We start from the raw sequence: 23,401 nt of genomic DNA on the forward strand, positions 1-23,401 counted from the left end.
AGCCCAGGGCACTTGGGAGGACGGCGAGTTGACTCGATCGTCCAACTGGAAAGAATTAAGGGCAGTGGGACTAGCCCTCAAATTCTTCAAAAAAGAGCTCCGGGGTCACCACATTCAGGTGCGGTCGGACAACTCTTCCGTAGTGGCCTATTTGAACAAACAGGGTGGCACGAGAAGCGGAGCCCTGTTGTCTTTAGCGACAGAGATCCTGTCCTGGGCCGAAACCTACACCCTTTCGCTCTCAGCAGTTTTTCTGAGGGGAGAGAAAAACATGGTAGCAGACTTTCTCAGCCGAAAGAGGCTGAGGGAGGGCGATTGGGTTCTCAACCAGGAGGTCTTCAATCTCATAATAAAGAGATGGGGGTCTCCGGAGGTGGACCTGTTCGCGTCCAGAAACAATGCAAAAACCCCCTGTTTTTTCTCCCTAAAAAGGGGAGAAGGAGCCTTAGGGGTGGACGCTCTGAGCCAGAATTGGCACTTCAGAACTTGCTATGCCTTCCCACCTCCAGCGTTGTTGCCAGCAGTTCTGAGAAAGTTTCAGATGGAAAGCACATCTCTGATTCTGGTGGCTCCACATTGGCCCAAGAGAGCATGGTTCTCAATGCTAAAGCAGTTGGCGGTAGAACCTCCCCTGCTCTTGCCCCCTCGGGACGATCTCCTCTCTCAGGGGCCAGTCCTCTGCCCACAGGTACGCCAGTGGAAGTTAGCGGCCTGGCTACTGAGGAGGGTTTATTAAAATCTAAAGGATTTTCAGAGACTAGTTTCTACCCTCCTGGACAGTAGGAAAAAGGAAACTCGCCAGATCTATGAAAAGGTCTGGTTGCGTTTCAACAAGTGGTGCGCAGAGAACTCTTTCCCAGTACGGAGCTCCTCCGCAGTGTTGGAATTTTTACAATGTGGGGCTGATAAGGGCTTATCCATTAGTACCCTTAGGGGTCAAGTATCAGCCCTCAGTGTTTATTTAGAGGATCATTTGGCTGCCAACCCATGGGTAGTCAGGTTCTTTAGGGCCCTGTCCAGACAGAGACCGGTCCAGGGTCTGTCCTTTCCCAGATGGGATTTATCTTTAGTTTTGCAGAGACCCCCCTTTTGAGCCTTTAAAGGAGTGTTTTCTGAGAGAGCTTACTCTGAAGACAGTGTTTCTGGTAGCAGTAACAACTGCTAGGAGGGTCAGTGAGATGGAGGCCTTATCAGTCAGGGCTCCCTTTTGCGTTATTTTTCCGGATCGGATAGTTTTAAAGACCGATCCAGCCTTTTTGCCGAAAGTGGCATCCAGCTTTCATAGAAGCCAGGAAATTGTTTTGCCCTCTTTTTGTCCCAATCCCTCCGGTGAGAAGGAACTAAAATTCCATTATTTGGATGTTAGGAGATGTATCCTACACTATCTGGAACTGACCAAGTCATTTAGAAGGTCAGATTCCTTATTTGTTTTGTTTTCCGGGGCCAGGAAAGGTTGTAAGGCGTCCCGGTGCACTATTGCTAGGTGGCTCAGAGTAGCCATCGAGCAGGCTTATTTAGTTGCAGGGAAAGAAATCCCAGTGGGTATTAACGCACACTCCACTAGAGCTATGGCAGCCTCCCAGGCAGAAAGAGCGGGAGCAACGCCAGAGCAGATTTGCAGAGCAGCAACATGGTCCAGCTATTCCACTTTCGTAAAGCACTACAGAGTGGATCTGGTGTCGGCAGGTGAGCAGACCTTTGGGCGAAAGGTTTTGCAAGCTGTAGTCCCACCCTAACTGGTAAGTGCTCGCTTATCCTCTCATAGTGGCTGTCCTGAAAGACGATTAGGGAAAATTAGTTACGCTTACCGGTAACATCTTTTCCAGTAGTCTTTCAGGAGAGCCCTAGTTCCCACCCGAAAATTGGGGGGAGTCTTACAAAGACCAGAGCGCAGCAAGATAATGGTATTTGATAAATATGTTATTAATGTGTTCTTGTGTCTCCCCAGCTGGCCGGAGGTATTCTCGATATAAACTGAGGTCCGGCAGGGGAAGTAAGAATTTATGGGCTGGCGCAGTGTTTCCAGAGGAAGAGGAGGAGTCTATCTCTCATAGTGGCTGTCCTGAAAGACTACTGGAAAAGACGTTACCGGTAAGCGTAACTCTAATTTTCAGCCTTTAGTTGGCCAACCGGAAGTAAATTGTTTCTTTTGTTGTGCATTATTTTATTGGATAACTGGATTTTTTTTTTTCAACCTATTTATAATCACTTGTGCTCTGGCAGGTGTGGTGTTATTTGAGTATGGTGTCATACTATCACCATGCCGAAGCAGAGTATACAGTTGGCCAAATGTAGCGCAGACTCCTGATGGGCCCTGCAGATTTTCCCCTGGTTCTCTTCCCATGTGGGTGTAAGGCAGCCAGGCACACAGCAACACAAACAGTCTCAACTCGAGGACCAGTCCAGGGATGTTGTTTTAGAATTTAATGCTCAGTGAACTTGAATAGGGTGCAGGGTGAGCTTTGGGATACTTCGGAATTTGCAAAATAGCTCAAGGTCTGCGCTCTAACTCTACCCAAAAACAAATAAAAAAAAAAAAAAAAAAGTAAAAAGTATTGCATGTAGTTGGCTTATTGTCTTCAAATGAGCTTTAATTGTGGCAACTACAGCAGTGAGTCATGTTATTCATAAGAATACAGGCACTTAAATATTCATGGTGGGGTGTGATGCTGGTAATTTGGATTAATCCATGGGAACACAAATGAAGTGGGGTGTGTGTGTGTGTGTGTGTGTGTGTGTGTGTGGGGGGGGGGTTTATTTAAAGCTTAAATATCCTAATTCTAACCTCCTGCTAATACATCAAGTTGCTTCCTATATCGGGTATTAATAATGAACACTTATTACAGCCAACACGGAACTTCTTCTTTTCTGATAATAGCTTTATTTCATTGACTGACTGCTTGATAACATTTATTGCTTGTGGCTATTATATATAAAATAATTTTTTCTTTTAAGTTCCTGTTTTACGTGAAGGTCTACCATTTGATAAATGATAGGGCAAACAATAAAAATTTAGAGCCTTTTGTAATTTTACTCACTGTAGACCATATCCCCTTTTTTTTTGACGTTGCGGTGGCTTAGCTTGTTACCGACACTGGATAGGACTGCACCGCTATGTGTTCTGGCTCAAAGGATTATCAAATAATTTGAATATCTCAACTTCCACAATGACTACCAAACCATACCCCCTCATAATTAATTTTATTGGATGCAAAAGAAATTGAATCCATAAACTATTAGACTTAAACTCTGCCCTAACCCCTTCTAATCCTTTTTAAAGTGGTTGCAAACCTCAGACACGAAATATGAACAAGGCATATCCCTCTATAGTGTGTATTTTGTCTCAATTAAGAGTACTAAGTGCCTGTTCTGTGACGCGGGAACCAGCGCCAGTTCCTGCATCTCATATAACTCACAGGGAGTTCACACTGCCCTATGCGACCCGCTGCAGGTGTCAATACAAAGTTAGACGCCCCCGGATCAGTTTTAATATCGCAGTGCCAACTGTGAATTCGGACAGGAATCAGATTGCATGGGTGTGAACACCCATGTGATCCAATCCTGGTGTGGACAAAAAAAAAAAGGGGGTCCTACACAATTTTGTTTTGAATGCGATGCAAATTCAGCCGTACAATCTGTATGGCTGAATTCGCATCACACAGAAATGGCATGTGAGCCACACAGCAGTGCGGATCACATGCAATGTCTGATCGCAGAAGTGTGGACCGGCACTTAGAAATGACACTGTGCTGCTTTGTTCCTCTGTTATCAGCATGAATCGCTTCTGACAAGTTTTCCTGACACCAATAGAAAAAAAGTGACATGGGATCTCCAGCTGATTGACAGCCTCAGCTCTCTTCCTGTGTGCTGGGGGCTGCAGATAGACCGGTACTTATGTAGGAGGATTTGTGTCATGTCTGTGTTGCACCTGGGGCCAGTCACTTCACTGGGTATATGGCAGCGTTTGCAACCACTTGCTGACCACGCTATAGCCGAATGATGGCTACAGCTCTGGCGGCAAGCACTGTGATCGCAGTGTCCTCTGGACACTGCAGATCACAGATTGAGGTAAAGGGCCAATAAGCAGCTATGTACATCTGTGATTGGGCACAGCTGATCATGTAGTAAACAGAAGCTGGTTATCGGCACTCCTTTCCTCACGCTGACCGGAAAAGAGAGCATTAATTATCAGATCGGTGCTGCCTAATCAGTGCCTCCTCATCAATGCCCACAAGTGCAGCCTATCGGTGCCCATCAGTGAAGGTTACCTGCTTGTAAAATTTTATAACAAACTAGGAGTGTGTTTGTTTTTATTTTTTCCTCAATTTTCGGTCTTTTTTAGTTAAGCAAAAAATTAAAAAACCCAGTGGTGATAAATTCCATCAAACTAAAGCTGTATTTGTGTGAAAAAAAATAAAAAATTGTCATTCAAAGCGCGACGGTGCTGAAAGCTGAAAATTGGCTTGGGCAGGAAGGAGGTGGAAGTGCCCAGTAGGCAAGTGGTTAAGATTTCCCAGGAAAATGTAGGGACCTCTCTAACATATCAACAATATATCAGTGAGTTGGCTATTATCATACATTTTCTGCTTAAATCAATTGGATATCAAACCGGTTATGGATAACGGGGGAGGGAAAAAAGAAAAACCCATAAGATAGATGGAGCCGCTAAATAAAATGAACGGTTACGGAGGGGACAGGTCCAATTTTATGTCGAAAATTAATAGCAATAATAGGGTAAAAGTAAAGGTGGGCCGAATGGAAATTTTGGTGCTGAAACCAAAAATGCAGGATGATGCGCTTTGCCGATAACCAGTAATGACAGGTTTTAAAAAAAATATCTATATTTTTATATATAATTGTATTGTATTAGACTTTTTAATTCGTATCATGAATTTAAATGAAATATGAATTTGTCAGACATTGTCGGCACCTTTTTAGCACAAGAAAAACTCAAAGTGCATCCCTTTTTAAATTTCTACATATGTCTTCACACTGCTCCATTGCGCTTCCGTTGTGTTAGGCTTGGTTCACACCTAATGCGTTTTTTATTTTATTTTATTTTTGGTGATTTTTGCAGAAACACACTACAGTCCATTTATCATGGTTTCTTATGGGGCACGTTCACATCTATGCTTTTTATTTTATTTTTTATTTTCAGCTGCTGCATTCCTGGAAAGGGTCAGGGTTTTTTTTGGTTCCATAGACTTCAATGGAGAAGCTGCAGAAAAGCATGTCGTGCGATTCACGTTGTTTAATCTTCCCAACAACAAATTGGTCAAAAAAACATAAACGTGAATCGTGGCAAAATGCACTGTAGAATGCACCAATCGCAAACTGCATAGATGTAAATCGAGCCTTAAAAATCTTGCTGAATCTTTTCAGTTAAAGCTCACCTTGCCATTGAAAATGCAGCAAGAACACACCTGTTATGTTTTTGAGTCGCATAACCTATGAAAAGCACACCATAAGCACAGTAAAATTACAAAAATACTGACGCGATTCGGCCTTAGGCCTTCATCAAAAGCAAGCTTTTGATGAAGGCCTAAGGCCCGAAACGGGTCAGTATTTGGGATGATATTGTTGTAATGCTTAAATAAATATTTTCTATGGAGAAGCTGTCAAGTTGCCGGCCTGTAATTTCTATGGAACTATTATAACATTCACTATGACACCATTTTGCACGGAAGCCGATCGGTGGCCCATGCAGCGCCACAAACAAGATTATAGGAGATCATAGAAGGCGTAGGGGTAAAGTGGGTAAGTATCCATGTAGTGTGTACTGGTCATCCACATCTGCCATGGGGGCTTTTCTCGTTACTGTACCTAGAGATATAGGAAGTGGAAGCTTGGTGCCCAACCAAGCTACCTTTGGAGAACCAAGGGCCATTGGACTATCTCGGTACAGGCGAAACCAAAGTAAATATAAACAGATATAGAAAGATGTGTGTAAGTTTATTAATAAATATTTAATAATACATGGAAAATAACCAAAAACAGATTAAAAGCATGGCGACAATCCATGTGTATCACCCTTTTTTGTTACCGTACCGGTCCGTTTTAAAATCCTCCTCTATAATTGTGTAAGAGGTACTAAAGGATGTTGCTTCTGCAATTACTGTAAAGCCCATTTCGGAACCCATCTAGGCCTTTGCATAAATAATAACCAATAAATTAAGCTTGGTAATTTTCTAAATTTCGACTGTGATGTTTTCTGCCTTTTACAGATGGCTCAGTGTGTGACCAAAGTTCAGCTGTCCATCTCCTGTGCGGATCTCTTGGATAAGGACATTGGTTCTAAATCGGACCCCTTGTGTGTGGTACTACAGAGCATTGGTGATGGAAAATGGTCCGAGGTAATTCAATTTAATTAATATAATGTTACTTCTTGAATTTGATTCCCTTGATGCATGTTAAATAAATGACCTTCATCTTTAATATATATTTTTTTTTTTTCACTGTAGCTGGCAAGGACTGAGAGGGTGAAGAACTGCCAGAGCCCTGAGTTCTCCACAAAGCCGGTCGTTGATTATTACTTTGAGAAGGTTCAGAGTATCAAGTTTGGAGTCTACGACATTGACAACAAATCTGTGGATTTAAATGATGACGATTATCTTGGGGGCTACGAGTGCACCCTGGGCCAGGTATGAGATCTGCTCCGGGAATATACTACATATAGCGATGATGGCAGCTTTGCTTTCCTCTCTTGGGGGTAGAGAGTCTCATGTGAGGGCTTTGAACTGGTGAGAGTCTCAAGTTTCAGCCTGGCTGCAACCAGCTTAGTTGCATTCCAGCACCAGAAAACCACAATGTGCAGTAAATTTTTTTTCTACAGCAAGAAAAAAATATGAGGTATGTGCGGCAACGGAAACGCAGTCAATATAAAAAACACATAATATTTATTACTACATAATAATTGCACAACATGTAAGAAAATGCAATCCATACTGACATGTAAAACATTGTATATAGAAAATTGGCAACAACATTAACTGATACATTGGATAATAATCATATGACTGCTGCATTAAGATTATACATTGTAGGGTAAATATAACAGCCATCCTAGCTAACATGGACCACCTCAGAGACAGTATAAAGATAAAATCTGTGTATATATAAAATCTGGTCCAGTGGCGGCCCGTGCATTAAGGGCACATGGGTGCCGCCCCCTCTCTCCTGCCACCCCTCTATTACCAATAGATGGATAGATTCATGCATTGCATGAATCTATCTATGGCCACTGCTGCCACCCCCTTTTTGGGCCTGAATTACAGCGGCAGGGTGGTGTTTTTTAAGCACTAGATTAGAGCCATAGGCGTCCAAAAAAAATTTCACCTGCGAGCGACATGCTGGGTTAGGAAAGCGAATAGTCATTTGCTTTTCTAACACTAAACCGCCAATCAGGTGCTTGGGTCTGTTACCTATCACCTGATTGGCTGAAACGGCAGGCGCCGCTATTGGACTCCTATCAGGAGGATAGGATTTGGATGGCAGGAGACCCATGGAGGACCCTGCTCGTCGCCATCACCTGCTGCCCCACCAAGACAGGATAAGTGCCGGGCAGATGGCGAGTGGGCGGGGGGCACAGTGGCAGCGTATGATAGGCACAGTGGCTGCAATTTGATTTTTTTTTTTTAATTTATTTTTTTTCAATTTTTTTGCGCCCCCCCCCCCAGCCACCACTGAGCTGGTCTAAACCATCCAATGAAGATGAGATGCATCCAATAAGCCCTACGCGTTTTGTGGATTTATTTCACTCTTCAGGGGAAAATGCATTAAATAGCTGTGAAAAAACACAAATGTAGAAAGTAATATTGTATAAAGCAATCTAGCTAGGGTGCCTGACAAAAATGAATACTAGGCAAAGAGGAAGAGAATGCTTCTTCCCCCCAGGGTACTTCCATATGCGCTAAGTATGAAGTGGTGAGATTGCAACAAAAGTGTTGCTCAAGGTGTCTGTCGCAGGAGCTGAGCTACTGGGACCCAAGGAGGGGCACAGAAAAGGAACCTCTACAGGAAGGAAATGTCTAGATGTGATGTGTTAAAAAATGTAAAACTTTAGCGCGCCTTTGTTTTGTGTTAATGAATCCGGGATGGAGATGTATTCACATACGTTTCATATAAAATCCCACCAAGCTCTCCACCCCACCCCCCCTTTTTTTTTTTTTTTTTTTTTCTTCTACACCAAGTATATAATGCACAAAAATAAATCCCGGCCTGTGACTCTAATAAAACGAATAAACTTTTCTTTCTGGCAAGAAAATTGACCTTTTGTCCAGATCTCCAATACTTTAGTTCTTATTTGCCAATGGTGCCACCACGCAGTGTCTCTCTGTAGCACAAGATGCTCGAGGTTTGAGAGAGAGAGAGAGAGAGAGAGAGATTTTGGGAAAATCGAGAAATACTTGTGAAAGTCTTTGAAAACTCTATGAAGAATGTGATTACTTGGTTATTTTAGTTCATTGGGAATCCACAGCGCCCCTTTCTGTCAACTGAGCTTTACAAGAGCTTTCTCAGCGGCTACAAATACTGCAGCTGCTGACTTTTAAAATAAGGACACTTACCCACCCAGCACGCCCGCGATGTCGGCACCCGAAGCCAATCTCTCGATCGGCTCTCGGGTACTGCCGCCGCCATCTTCAGTATGGGAATCAGGAAGTGAAGCCTTGCAGCTTCACTTCCCGGTTCCCTACTGCGCATGCGCGAGTCGTGCTGCGCAATAAGGATGGTCCCCGCTGTCTCTGGGATCCGTGTGTTTCCCAGCAGACAGCGGGGGACCCGCAGGAAGTGGCGTAAATACCCGCAGATTCTGCGGATATCTATGACGGAAGTGGGTGCAAATACCTGTACTATACAGGTATCTGCACCCCCCTCCCCCCTGAAAGGTGCCAATTGTGGCACCAGAGGGGGGGAGGGTTCCAATGAGTGGAAGTTCCACTTTAGGGTGGAGCTCCGCTTTAAGCCATGTGACTTGATGGTCCTAGCAGTATATGTACCCAGCCTATCAGTGTAAGGAAAGCCTTCAGAGTGCCCTATTACGGTGAGGCAACGTTTGAATTTTGTGACAATTTGAGAAAATGACAGCATCTGCAGATTTAAATGGAAATGCAAATAACAAATTTCATAAAAAATTGCTTTTGTTGCATTTTTCTCTTATAATTTATGCCCTTTCTTTGCCTCTAGATTGTGTCCAATCGTAAGTTGAAAGGGACTTTGCAACTGAAGGTGGGAAAACCTGCAGGAAAAGGAACAATCACTGTGAGTTATTAGGTTGTAAGATGTTTTAAAAAAAAAAAAAAAAAACATATTTAATGGTGTAAAAAACGTTAACTGCTTATGTTTTAGGCACACTTTGAAATGTCTTGTGGTGATTGGTTGTACAATTATTACATATTTTCATTTTATACAATCTCCTGCTCATGTTCCTCTGAACTCACCACACTTTCTCCGTGGTTTTATTTTTGTTTTTCCGAAATCTGGATGGCGAATGTCAGTATCAAGGATACGGCATAGCAAATCTTCAGCAAATTTTAGGCTAGGGAAAAGAGATCTCGATGGAGGACACAGGGGTTATGTCTTACAACAATGACTGTAGAGCAACTTATGGCAGTGGTGATCTACTTGCCACCATTGATATATTAAAATGTTGCCATCCATCCAGTGGTTGTTTTTAATTTTGGCTGCACATGGTTGTTCATCTTTAACCCCTTGGCGCCAGCCACATGCAAATATGCGGTCTCTTGGCGGGTGGGCATGTTTGCGTGAATTGGTGTAAATATAGCTGTGCCAAGAGTGCGCACTCCAAGCACAATTACTGGTGGCTAACGGAAAGTTCCCGATTGCTACTTGCGATTGGCTGCCACGCGTTCGGAAAGCTCCCAATCTGTCAAGTACCTGGTGGAAGAGCCTGATAGGATGAGGAAGGGCTCTCTTACATCTGACTTGGGCTGATAGAGCAGACAGGTAACGCAGGAGTACAGAGTGGCACGAGTGCCTATTGGACTTGATAGCAGCAGTGCTGGACGGACTCTCAGGATCAAGCAGGGGAAGATTATCAGCGGAGCAGGAGTGACGGATGGACATCAGTAAGCAGGAGATGGGAGCAGGCTGAGACCGTCAATAAATTGCAGCTGAGCAGGAATTCCCCGGATGGACACCAATGAAATATAGGCTGCTCACAGCAGGCAGTCCAGCAGTGATGGGGACAGAAGCAGAGTCAGACGAACTGGGACATGCACAGGCTGACGGATCAGGTGCAGATGCCTTAGCACAGTGATGGCTAACCTTGGCACCGCAGATGTTTTGGAACTACATTTCCCATGATATTAATGCACTCTGCAGTGTACTGGAGCATCACGGGAAATGTAGTTTCAAAGCATCTGGGGTGCCAAGGTTCGCCATCACTGCCTTAGCAGAAGTAATGTCAGGATGCAGGCCAAGTTCATAACAGATCAGTGGAGCAGCAGCAAGGGGAATAGGCAGAAGTGTGGTCAGAGGCAAGCCGGGTTGGGAACAGTAGTCAGATGCAGAGCAACAGGTTGCAGGTATGCTCAGGAACGCTGTAAACAAGACTGCACTAAAGCATAGCGCAGGCTTAGTTTAAATAGCCCAACAGATGCGTGCGTGTGAGCAACAGATGTGTGCGCATGCTTACAGATATGTGCATGCACAATTTCTATTAGCATAAACAGGGACACAAATTGGCCTGTGCCAGTGCATGGAAAGTTGTCTAGAAGAGCCATCCTGTCTGCTGGAATGTCCTTCATGACACAATCATGGCGGTCACATGATCATAAACCCCGCCCACCTTCCAGCAGCCTAAACCTTTTAAGGGGCTCGGAGGTGCAGCACCAAGAGGTTAATACAGATGTTTTATTGTATTAATGTTCCCGAGGAAGCAGGAACTTGCCTATGAAATGCGTCGAACAAGCAATTTGACGCCACTTGGATAAATCTTATCGGTGTTCTTAAAGTGGTGTTGCCACCAAAAAAAAATAGCTTAAAATTCATTAAAAAAAAATAATTGGGAAAAAAAAATGTTTTACTCGCCTCTAAATGCCTGTTGCTAGGAGGTCCCTCGCAGTCTGCCTTCTTTAATGCCCGGGCTGGTGACATCACTTCCCCTTGCGCCTCACGTTCATCTGGGACCTGTCACGTGTCCCAGAGGACTGTGCGGCGTATCACTGCGCCGCTCTCGCATGCGCAGTGGGTGCCTGGAGCAGGGAACGAGGGAGGGGGGCTTCATTCCCCCCGCATCGCTGGACCCTGGGATAGGTAAGTGTCCGAATATTAAAAGTTAACAGCTGCAGTATTTGTAGATGCTGACTTTTAATTTATTTTTATTTTTTTGGGGCACCCCACTTTAATACTTCTATGTATATCTCTAATATTCTTATGTACGAACTATGTACAATGTTATATCCGGATGTGCTAACAGTACGTGCAGCAATTGGGGTTTTTGATCCTTTTTTTTTTTTTTTTTATGTAATAATATTTGCTAAGAATTCTTTTATATTAGTGTGTGTGTGTGTGTTTTTTATTTATTTTTTGAGAGAAGAACTGTAATGATCCCACACAGGGGATATAAACAAAGTATATCATGGCACAATTTAATAATGCACATTAAAAGCATATTTGATTTGTAGAAGTTGTCAAAAATCAACATAGGGTAAATGAGCTTAATTGCTCATGGGTTAAGGCTTGGGGTAGTCCACAAAAGAAGTAAATAAGACCAAAAGCAGGGTCTTGCGGACACAGAACAAAAATAGAGGGAAAATATATATATATATATATATATATATATATATATATATATATATATATATATATATTATACCCTGTTTCCCCGAAAGTAAGACATCCTCCGAAAGTAAGACCTCCCACCAGGTTTCCCTCTCGCAGAAATATAAGGCATCCCCCGATAATAAGACATCCCCCGATTTAAAAAGGCCCCTAAAGCTACCATAAGGCGTCTGACTCTTCTGGACCATAGCGGTGGGCACTGCCACGCAGCTCACTGATTGGCCAGCAGCTCAGCCGAAGCTGTTCAGGCAGGTAGGTGCGAGGTCTCTTTAAATCAGTGAGCTGCGGCTGGCTCTCTGAATGACGAGTGACATCACCCGTCATCAGAGAGCCCGTCCTGCCGCCAGCACAAGCTGTCACCTTCTGCCGCCTGCTGCTTGCTCTGCCCTGACGGAGTCTGGCTGACTCACAATTAGACAGTGAGTCGCGCTGGGCAGGAGTCGGGCACATTGTGTGGAATCTGGCCTCCACAGACACACAGGGGTGACTGAGGTGGGGGGGGGGGATGTCTGGTGAAGATGGGGGGGGGGGGGGGGAAGAGACTAAATAATCCACTGGCACATAGGTGGGTGGAGGGGGACTCACTTAAAATTACACAGGGTGGATTTGAGGGGGGGGGGATCAAAATGGCACAGGAGGATCAGAAGGGGGCAGAATCAATAAATGTGTACCCTATTGTCCATTTTTTTTTTTGTTGTTGTTTGTTTTTGTTTTTTCTTTGTTGCAAACTGGAATAGATGGCAGGTAGCTTGTTTCTGGGTCCAGGAGCTGTAATCTTGGTTGTTGCCTGCAATACTACTGCTGGTGAAAAGTGATATTGCAGTTCGTAACTTGGCATGCAATAAAGCTAACAGGTTCAAGGGTCCTGCTGTTCGAAGGAGTTTGAAAAGGATACATTAGTCCTACTAAATACATTTTGAAAAGAGCAGAAGTCCGAAAGAGGTAGAAAACACAACAGAATCATTCAAGCTATATGGTAAAGCGTGACTTAAAAAATGTAAAGGCATTCATACTTTTTTTTTTTTTTTTTTTTTTTTTTTACAGATTGTTGCAGAGGAGCTTAAAGACACTCGAATCGTAAATCTAGAGGTGGAAGCTAGGAACCTTGACAAAAAGGTATTGTAATAATGCTGCTGATCAATATAATCTTGCATGAAGAATCAGTACACCCCCCCCCCCCCCCCAACACCAAAAGCTAAAGTTCATTAACCCTTCATCAGCATTGCTCCGAAACGGAAAACTCACCGGTGGACCCAACCCCCTTAAAAGAGAAGTATGGCCAAAGCTAGCTTGGTGATATTTCTGATGTGGGTGACTGCTCCAGTCTCTGGATGTATCTTGACAATAATGTCAGAATCCACCCAGATGCCTGAGCATCAGCTGCCTCAGCCTTGCAGCGAGTCATACGCTTCTGCCTGCTTCTGCTTCTGCGCTGGAGGAGCAGGGCAAAGATTGATAAGTCACCGCACTCTGCTCAGTAAAGACCGAGAAGTGAGGGATCAGCGGTCATGTGATGGCTCCGTTCTGGGGTGGGGGGAGGAGGAGGAGGAGATACTGCAACCATATAGGTGAATATGTTAGATTAGAACATCTGTCAATTTTTATTGCTATCTGTGACCCCCCCCATTGGGGAATTTTACTCTGTTCGTCCTGTTTTATTGTTCTCATCAAATTGTAAGTAAAAGGAATAAAACAAATTTTGGGTTGACATCAGAACAGTAATGGGGGGGAAGAAATCTTCCAATGGGGGATACTAGTTCTGGTATGATGGTGGAAAATTAATTTCCAATAAAGATGATGATACGATTTGATACACGGTAACAATATTGGATCCATTTAATTTTTTATTTGTGAATGGGCAACATGTGGGAAGGGATCCTATAGCTCCATCTGAAAATAGCAAATATGAAATCTTTATGCAATATTTCATATTTACTTAATGGAAGGAGGGACAGATGGGCAATATCACAGGATATGGTGCATTCATGCAGAATACGCTTTCTAGTATCTAGTTATCAGAATTGCGTAAAAACTACTGGGTATAATGAAAAAATACTTCTAACTGGTAACATCTAGAAAACCAGTGAAACCCACTGTCAGTGTATCATAGGCGTAAAGTGTTACTAAACCCACAATAGTAAAATCAGTCTGCATATGCAGTAAAGCATGCTTGTTATACTCGCTGTGGAACCTAGGGTTAATCCTCCACATTGTGTAAAAAAGTTTGTTTGCTTTTGTCTTCTCTAAACCTCCCCTTCCACTGTCCCCAAGTCATTCTGCTGATAGTACAGAGCTTCAGGAGGCACTCTGCACATGCTCAGTTGGGTGTGCATTGCTAAAGCCTTTTTTTGGGGGAGAATGCATGTGATTGGCACAGGGTCAATTGGCATTGTCCAGAGGGTCAGGGGTCATACAGCCTCATAGGACAGTTGTGCCCTGTACACCCTACCGGTTTTGCTATCTGAATAAACTCAGAAGGTTTTTCAGATGGAATTCCGCTCAAGCTGTCTTGCATACCCACGGTCACACCAAATTCCGACTGTCAAGAACGCAGTGACGTACAACACGTATGACGTCTTGTACTTCAGAACATGTGTCATTTTTGGTATATTGGAACGGAATACAGACTAGCGGTTTTCCCGATAGGAATTAGTTCCGTCTGAGAAATATAGAACATGTTCTCTATCTAAGTCCATCTGAATTTTTTACGTAAAAAGTCTGATGGGGCATTCACAGAATATACGATGAAAAGCTCCCATCGGACAGAGTAGAATGAAAACTCATCCTACAAGAGTTAAGAAGTGTTTGGATGGATATTGATAGAAGTCACAAGACTTCTCTAACCGTTGATGAGAAAAGGTATTTAGCAGTTTATATTTACTAAAATAATCGCATTTCCATGTTCTGTGTACTGTGGGAGACCACATATAGTGAATGCAGGGTCCTGGGTTTAGTAAAATTTTAATTATGTACTGACTGTTTAATATCCTGTTTTTATGTATAGCTAGTTCTTTTATGTATTTTTTTTTTTTTTTTCTTCAATTTTTATTTCTAGGATTTTCTTGGTAAATCGGATCCATTCCTGGAGTTGTACAGGCAAGGCGATGATGGGTCCTGGCAGCTAGCCCACAGGACAGAGGTAGACTATCTCCTACACGTTATGACTTTATGCCCTTTAAATGGGCTATACAATGACCTCCTTTAGTCCATTTAGAGTGGGCCTGTGTTTTGTCCATGCAGTGCACCGTAAAGCAACCTGTCAACATAGTGCAAAAAAAAAAGGCAGCCACCTGAAAAAAGAAGCAGCTTAAAACATATCTAAACCCAAAAGTCAAAATGTATTTTATTGCATATTAGTAGTATAGTATTAAACTAATCACAAGGATGGAAAGAAAAGCACAATGTAACAGTCTTTGGCTCATGACAATCGGTCTAGTGGTAGCAGTCTCTAGATCCTAGAGGACATGCGAACCTCTGGCTGACGCATTTCGAAGGATTATCTTCTTCCTCAGAGCCTAGCAGTGTTATCCCCTACAGCCACTTATATAGATATGAATGGAAAATATGAAAAGCTGCGCCAATAACAATATATGATAAAGCTAACTATATAGAACAACATTTTTTTTTTATCTAAAGGGTGTCTGACTCTCGTACAAAATCAATGCCTAAAGAGCAATCATCCAATTGTGCATATAGCAAACAAAAAAAATATGTATTAAGTAAAGAACATGTAGTCCATATGAATTATGAAGCTGCATATAAAAAAGTGAAAGTAAAAAAATTTGTGTTTATAAATTATAGTCCAAAAAAATATTCCAATATGAAGACGGTTATCATGTCACCACCGTGAATCCACACAAAACTGAAGATCTGTGCCCGTCACCAAATAAGTGATGCGCTTACCAGAAATATGGATAATAACAGCCTTATTGATACTAGCCCACAGCAGGGTAATGGAACAACAAATCCCGATTCCGGCATCCACAATGGCCCTTAGCATGGATATATGGCGATACCGCAGCCTTTAAAACTCCAATGATCAGTGGTCACATATGTCTCCGGTAACCCCATTAAGGAAAAAGAGATGCCTCCATAGCGTAAAAACGTTTGGGTATTTTATTAAGATAAAAGAATCACACTTACATGAAAAAAATTCTTAGGTCAGCATTGAAAGCGGAACTGATTTTTACTTTATATAGATATGTTCATCTACAAGGCACATTCCTGAGCAGCTCCGGAGAGAACAGCCGGGCTCCGACAGGTCCGTCTCCACACAGTGAGCGGAGACGGATCTGTCATCCACCTGCTCAGTGGGGATCATTGGAGTGATTTCCCCCACTGAGCAAATCTGAGTCCGCTGGTCGAATCGCCCGTGTGAAATAAATCCTACAAATGATCCAATGATCAGCATGGGCTCTGAATTATTTGCATTGTATTGGACACCTTTTGAGCTCAATGCAGCATAAATGACTCTTGTTGGGACACGATGAATGTTTCTCCTTGGCTTCAATGGCTGTATAATAAATTGTGCATTCTATGTTTCTGCAGGTGGTGAAGAACAATCTAAATCCTTGCTGGAAGAAGTTCAGTGTTAGCTTGCAGGGCTTGTGCAATGGGGACTTAAATAAACCTATCAAGGTGAGGAGCGAGATTTTGTCAGACAGGATGACTTCTAATTAGGAGATTTAGGGAAAAGGCATATCCAGTTTTTTATTATGTCATTGCTAACTTCTCTATTTAAAATGCTAGTTGTCTGGCTGTCATGCTGACCCTCTGGCTTTATTGAATTCTGAGTCACTGACTTTTTAGTATTGAGAACTTAGGCCTGGTTCACACCTAATGCGTTTTTTTTTTTTTGTGCTTTTTTCAGAAATGCACTACTGTCGATTTAACATGGTTTCCTATGGGAAACATTCACATCTATGCTTTTCTCAGCTGCTTCATTTTTGGAAAGGGTCAGGGACCTTTTTAAACACAATATGGTGCTTTTTTGCTTCATTAGACTTCAAAGGAGAAGTTGCAGAAAAGCATTTAATGCAAAAACGGATCAAAAGCTAACTGCATGGGTATGAAGCAGGCCTTCTAGGACTTCTTTGGGGTTGATTTACTAAAACTGGATAGTGTAATATCTGGTGCAGCTCTGCATGGTTGCTAATCGGCTTCTAACTTCAGCTTGTTCAATTAACCTGGAAGCTGATTGGGTTTCTATGCACAGCTGCACCAGATTTTGCACACTCCATGTTTGGTAAATCCACCCCACTGTCGTCTTCTTCTAATTTTCATTTGCAACATGCTTTTTGTAGGTATGTGACTCGTGTATGAAAGGGAGATGCACAGCCAGATAATCAGCATTTTCAAAAGGAGACCAGAAATGTCATCTACCATATTTCTCTCACAACTAGAGTACTGATTCACAAGTCCTCTAATGACGCGGGACTGTGTTTTGGTCATGCAGGCAAATCATCAGGCTCATTAAGGCCCCAATCACATGTAGGCGCCTCGGATCGCGGGTAGAATCGCCACAATTCTGCCCACGATCCCAAATCACAGAAAATCGCTGGACGCCCTTGTGATCCGCGTCACGATTTTGGAGTGTTTGTCGCCTGCCGAATTGCGCTCAAAAAATCGCGGTACGCCTGTCGCCAAAAAAAACTCTTGAATCGTGGCAAAATCGCGTTATGATCAGGGTGCCATTGGAAGTGACAGGGATCGCAAGGGCGTTCCGTGATTTTGACCCGAGATGTCTAGATGTGAATAGAGGCTTAAAGCTGAGCTCCAGCTTTTGTTACACTTTACATCAGGGAAAGGCAATTAATAGACCTCCAGCTGTTGCAGAACTACAAGTCTTATGAGGCATAGCAAGACTGACAGCCACCAGCATGACACCCAGAGGCATGATGGGACTTGTAGTTTTGCAACAGCTGGAGGTCCGCTAATTGCATATCCCTGGTCTATATAGTTTATTTGGCCCAAACAAACTATGTCCCTCACTAATCTGCGAGACCTCTGGATGTGCCGTTCAACCACCTTGACAATTAGAATTTTCAGAAGGATCTCATCAAAGTTTTATTATTACAAATTAAATTATATCAGTATTTAGATATTCCAGGACTCCCCAGAAACTTGCATGTCTCCAGCTCTATGTGGGATATCTGATTAAATTGCCCCTGCTGCTAAATTTTAAATGTGTTGTAATAAAGGAGATGTACTATATACTTGCCTTTCGTGCTGCTGATCTGAACTCCTTTTAAGAACTACAGTGCTTAGAAAATCTTCTTTCTACACACTTCTGGGAGTGATGGAGTGCTGTGGTTCCTTCCACCAGACACTTTTGGGTAGTGCGGTGATTGTTGCCTATGGAGAGAACCACAGTGCTCAGAGGGGAGACCAGGAATCTGACACTTCCAGAAGTGTGTTGGATGAAGAAGATTCTGCGAGCTCCCATAGTACCTGAAGAGAGCGAGGGCCAGCAGCTCATGAGATGGATAACAATAATATATCTTCAGAGGAAAATATTTTTTTTCTACTTTTTTTTTTTCCATTGCTTTAAAAAAATAAAAAATTGTGCTGGAGTATGCACAGCCAACGTACTCAATGGATTTTGGACATGGTGTACTATAGAAATATCACTTTTTTTTAATAATGTTTTTTCATCAGTCAGTTTGATGCATGTCTTGATAAATTGTAGCATTTTAATTGCCATAATCCGTACTTTCAGGGAATGAAAAAATGTCCAGCTGAACAGTCTGGTCTGTGGTGGTGTCTTCCTATTGAAAAAACAAAATATTCATAAGTTGTTGTTGGGTTTTTTTTTTTTTTTTTTTCTTGGGTTCACATTACTGCATCTGATATTTGATTTGATGTTCAATGCGATTTTATGTAGTATGTCTTGATTGCATTTTAGATTTGTTTTGTATATTCTGCAGGGCCAAAATTGCTCTGGAATAGCACAGAAGTAGCACAGGACCCATTTTTTTTCAAAATTGTGCAGTGTTGTGCAACATTGCTTTCAATGGTGCCTGTTCACACCAATGTGATTCTATTTTTATTTGATTTAGTGTAACTCAAGTTGCATCTGAAATCTCACTAGTGTGAACCAGGTCTTGGCTGATTAAAACAATTACATTTATACTTTCTAGATTCAAACCATGGTAGATAAGCAAAAATCTACTCAAAAACTCTATACATCGCCTTTTTTAAAGTGGACCAAGTCTGAGGGGTAGGGAGGCTCTCCAAATGTTTTGAAACTACAAATCCCATCATGCCTCTGCCTCTAGGAGTCATTGCCTGTGATTTGTTAGGGTCTTGCAATGTCTCATGGGACTTGTAGTTTCAAAACAGCTGGAGAGCTGAGGTTCCCTACCCCTTAACATCTACTTCTGCTGGCCCATACTCATTTTATTGTAACAGGAGTTGTGTCTTCAGGTGGTGAATTATGTGACCATCACTGAATTCCCTGACAGGGTTTTAGGTTGTCTTTTTGGGGCAAGAGCAGTCCATAGTTGCCAGAACAATGTAGTTAACCCTTCACTAGAGACCACATGGCCAATGCATTGGCTTTTGTCACGTAGTCCGTTGCCAAGGGAGCCCAGAGGAGATCTCCACTCCTAAATGGAGATGTCAAGCAAGAAATGAGTAGGTGGCTTTGCTAGAAAGGATGAAGGTAGTAAAAGAAACCGAACAAAAAAAATCATAAACTGCATCAGACTGATAAATGAAAACCTCCCTAGAAAATATTAAATCTTACAAAAGTACTATATACCAATATAAGTCAAACACATACAAAATATTGGCACCACAGCAGAGCTATTCACTTAACCCGTGTTGGGGGCTCACCACCCCTGCTGTGGTGTCAAATAATTAAAGTGCAATACAACGCCACAAAGAATTATATTATATGTCAAAACAGTCAAAGAAAATTAATTACAGGGTACTATGAATGTCCCAAGTGAGCACTCAAGTATTAAACAGTTAATTCAAGTGCACAATGCATATTCTAAATGTGCGATCACTCCAGTGCTGATCAACTCCTCCTAAATTAAGGTGCTTCTTTGGCTCCATGCACACTGAAGCAGATAAACTGCAGTTTATTGGCGTTTGGGTGTTTTTGTAAAAGCCCATAAACTCCACTCTATGTTAGCCTATGTGTCCATGCACACATGGACGTTTTTCAGCTTTAATGAGCAGTGGAGTTTATGGGCTTTTTTCTGAACGCCAGAAATTCGCGTTCAAAGTGCCGTTTTTCAGCGCCGATAAACGCCGATAAATGCTCATAAACGCTCGTTCATTAGTGTTCGGCATTCTATTTTTCAATGCATTGTGGGATTTTTGGAGTGTCCTCTGTGTATTTTTATAAAAAACGCCCATTAACGCTAACGCTGTAAAACGCTCATAAACGCTAGTATAAAACGCTGTTAAAAGCAGGTTTTTCCAGCGTTTTCTGCCTGCAATCTGGCGTACAGAAATAGCTTTTTGAGCTTCAGTGTGCATGGAGCCTTATGTATAAAGTGCTTCTTGTATTCACCACCAAGTGATTTCCACCATCACCAGTTGAAATGGCCACTCGCCAGATCAAATCTGTGTATGCGCCTTTGCCATCCTAAATGAACTAAAGGCGCATACACAGATTTGATCTGGTGAGTGGCCATTTCAACTGGTGGTGGTTGGATCGGTGGTGAATATAAGAAGCACCTTAATTTAGGAGGAGTTGATCAGCACTGGAGTGATCGCACATTTAGAATATGCATTGTGCACTTGAATTAACTGTTTAATACTTGAGCGCTCACTTGGGACATTCATAGTACCCTGTAATAATTTTCTTTGACTGTTTTGACATATAATATAATTCTTTGTGGCGTTGTATTGCACTTTAATTATCTGACACCACAGCAGGGGTGGCGAGCCCCAACACGGGTTACAACAGTGGGTAGCTCTGCGGTGGTGCCAATATTTTGTATGTGTTTGACTTATATTGGTATATAGTACTTTTGTAAGATTTAATATTTTCTAGAGAGGTTTTCATATATGCACAGCAATTTGTGGGGTTTGTAAAACAACGAAAACAGTGTGAAATTGAAATAGTTGGTGCAACCACGTTTGATACATATGTTGAAATTAAAATTGTTCAGAGTGACATTTTTTATACCAGGTTGCAGCAAACTAACATAGAGATTGGAATTTCCTTTTGCACCGGTAGTTCATTTTTTTTTTTTTTTTTTTTCTGATTGATAAATGACCAACTTTAAATGTGAGAATCTGTTGGGACAGTTATCACAGCCTCTACCTCCATCCAAATTTCGGAGGCTGCCATGGCATGACTTGCTGAAGCGTGGCTGATTCCAGGGCAGAGCAATGTAATAGTGACACCTGCCTGGAACTAGCGCCTCATCTGGTAGTCAAGCAATTGCAGCCTCCAGCCACTGGATTGAGCTTCGGCTGTGACTGTGAATGGCCATGCTGGTGGTTCGTTTTAAAAAATTCTATAATGTATCTAAAAACTTTTGTGTCTGGGCTTCTGTATCTGTTTCAATGTCAGGTCTCAGTTAGCGATCACGATGACAGCTCCAGCTCCGATCTCATAGGAGAATTCGAGTGCGTGACTTCCAAGCTGCTGGGAGCTCAGGAGCAGCCGGTGAGCCCTATAACCTCTTCTCACTACGTGCCTCTCTTTCTCTAGGTTCATGTACAGATTATGATAGCGATGGCTCACATGACTTGATAGGGATATTTGAGACTAACTTGTCTCAGCTGCAGAAAGCAGGAGGAGGTTCTCCGGTGAGCTCTTTAATGTTTTTATTCAAAATCAAATAACTTTGCTAATTATCTCCTACTCTGCTATGGATGCATCCAGGGCTGGATTAATTCATAACCAACATGGGTTGTGGCCTAGGGAGTCGGGGGTTGCCTGAAGAGCCCAAAGCCACTTGAACATCGTGTTGCTGACTGGGTCCATACACCGAGAACAAAACTGCCAGCAGAATGAAGAGACGGTTTGCCCCACTCTTGTTTACTTGTTGGCCTTTTAAACCAATGGTTGCTTGGGGTTTCTTAAGCAGTAGGTCTTGTCAGATTGATCTCCCCTTGAGGGTTCCTATATAGATTTAGCAGAAATGCCAGTTGGCAGAGAAAGCAGGACTAGTAAAACCTCTCCTCCTGTCTCCTAGTTAAGTAACCACTAATGCCAATAATCTTCTTGGCTGTGTCTATGGGGACAGTCTTCACACTGACCACCAATGTAAATCGGCATTTCTTTTCCACTGGTCACATATGTAACAGGTTTTTTTTTTTTTTTTTTTTTTTTTTTTTTTTTTTTTTTTTTACTAAACACCAATGTAAAGTGGACCCTTTTCCCACGATGACCAAAAAACCTCCTCCCAATGACACCAATGTAAAGTGAACCCTTCTTCCACAGACCATCAATATAAACTCCATGTCCCATTGTTTTGCTAATGTAAGAAGACGATTTTCGCACTGACCACCACTGTAACAGGAGTCCTTCTGATGACCACCAAGATAAAGCGGGCCCTTGTCCCACTGACCACCAAAGTGGTGGGCCTCTTCACCCCCTGCCATGGCATGGCGGGCCTCTTCACCCCCCCCACTGCCATGGCGCCCCCCCACTGCCATGGCGGGCCCCGCTCCTCCCCCCCCCAACTGCCATGGTGGGCCCCTCCCCCCCCCCCCTGCCATGGTGGGGGCCCCCCCCCCCCCCCAGCCATGGTGGGCCCCTCCCCCCCCCCCAGCCATGGTGGGCCCCTCCCCCCCCCCCAGCCATGGTGGGCCCCTCCCCCCCCCCCCCAGCCATGGTGGGCCCTCCCCCCCCCCCCCAGCCATGTGGGCCCCTCCCCCCCCCCCCCAGCCATGGTGGGCCCCCCCCCCCCCAGCCATGGTGGGCCCCTCCCCCCCCCCCCAGCCATGGCGGGCCCCTCCCCCCCCCCCCCAGCCATGGCGGGCCCCTCCCTCCCCCCCCCCAGCCATGGCGGGCCCCTCCCTCCCCCCCCCCCAGCCATGGCGGGCCCCTCCCCCCCAGCCATGGCAGGCCCTTACCCCCCCCCGCCGTGGCATGGCGGGCCCCTCCCCCACTGACCCCCAATATAAAGAGATGCTACATTTTCCAGTGTATGCATTTCTTTTCCAGCCACTAATGTTTTCATTTCATGATTTGTCAAGTAGGTGGCAGGTATTAAGAAATTATATTCTCTGGTTGTCGAATATGTTGCGTACGCCACATTCTTCCACATATCTGCAACTTACTGATCATGCTAATGTACAGTAAGCTGTAGATACAGTATATTTTTAGCAAGGGTTACTTGAGACCTAAAATTATTTTAAGCATTCCTTGATTAAAATAGTTGAGAGAAGCTGATTTACATCAGTGGGCAAGACTATCTTTTTCATTCTTTCCATCCCTAGCCTTGCCAATCAGGCTAGGAGAAGGGCAGCACAAGATAACTGGTCTGGGGGGTCACAGAGTATAAATCCGGCCTTGGGTGCATCATGATGGCTAATCACTGCTCTCATTGCATGTGTGTTTGGAAAAGGCCTGCGACTCTCGAAACTGTTTCTGCTGTTTATCACTATGAATGGGGTTAGCTATGAG

General features: G+C 43.3%; 1 protein-coding gene across 1 annotated transcript in view; it reads left to right on the forward strand.

Annotated features, from left to right (window-relative positions):
• Positions 1-1,948: 1,948 nt before the first annotated feature.
• CPNE1 (copine 1) overlaps positions 1,949-23,401 on the forward strand; it is a gene marked incomplete in the record, with an annotated part of 37,440 nt that continues 15,987 nt past the window's right edge. Inside the window, 8 exon segments of the mRNA XM_077459015.1 lie at positions 1,949-2,091; positions 6,225-6,353; positions 6,462-6,641; positions 9,184-9,258; positions 12,847-12,918; positions 14,858-14,941; positions 16,351-16,447; positions 21,479-21,576. Of these exon segments, the coding sequence (XP_077315141.1) occupies positions 6,225-6,353; positions 6,462-6,641; positions 9,184-9,258; positions 12,847-12,918; positions 14,858-14,941; positions 16,351-16,447; positions 21,479-21,576 (735 nt within the window).

Source organism: Lithobates pipiens, unplaced genomic scaffold, assembly GCF_037356315.1.
Source record: "Lithobates pipiens isolate NorthernLeopardFrog02 unplaced genomic scaffold, aLitPip1_a1.2 Scaffold_28, whole genome shotgun sequence".
In the NCBI taxonomy this organism is placed as follows: domain Eukaryota; kingdom Metazoa; phylum Chordata; class Amphibia; order Anura; family Ranidae; genus Lithobates; species Lithobates pipiens.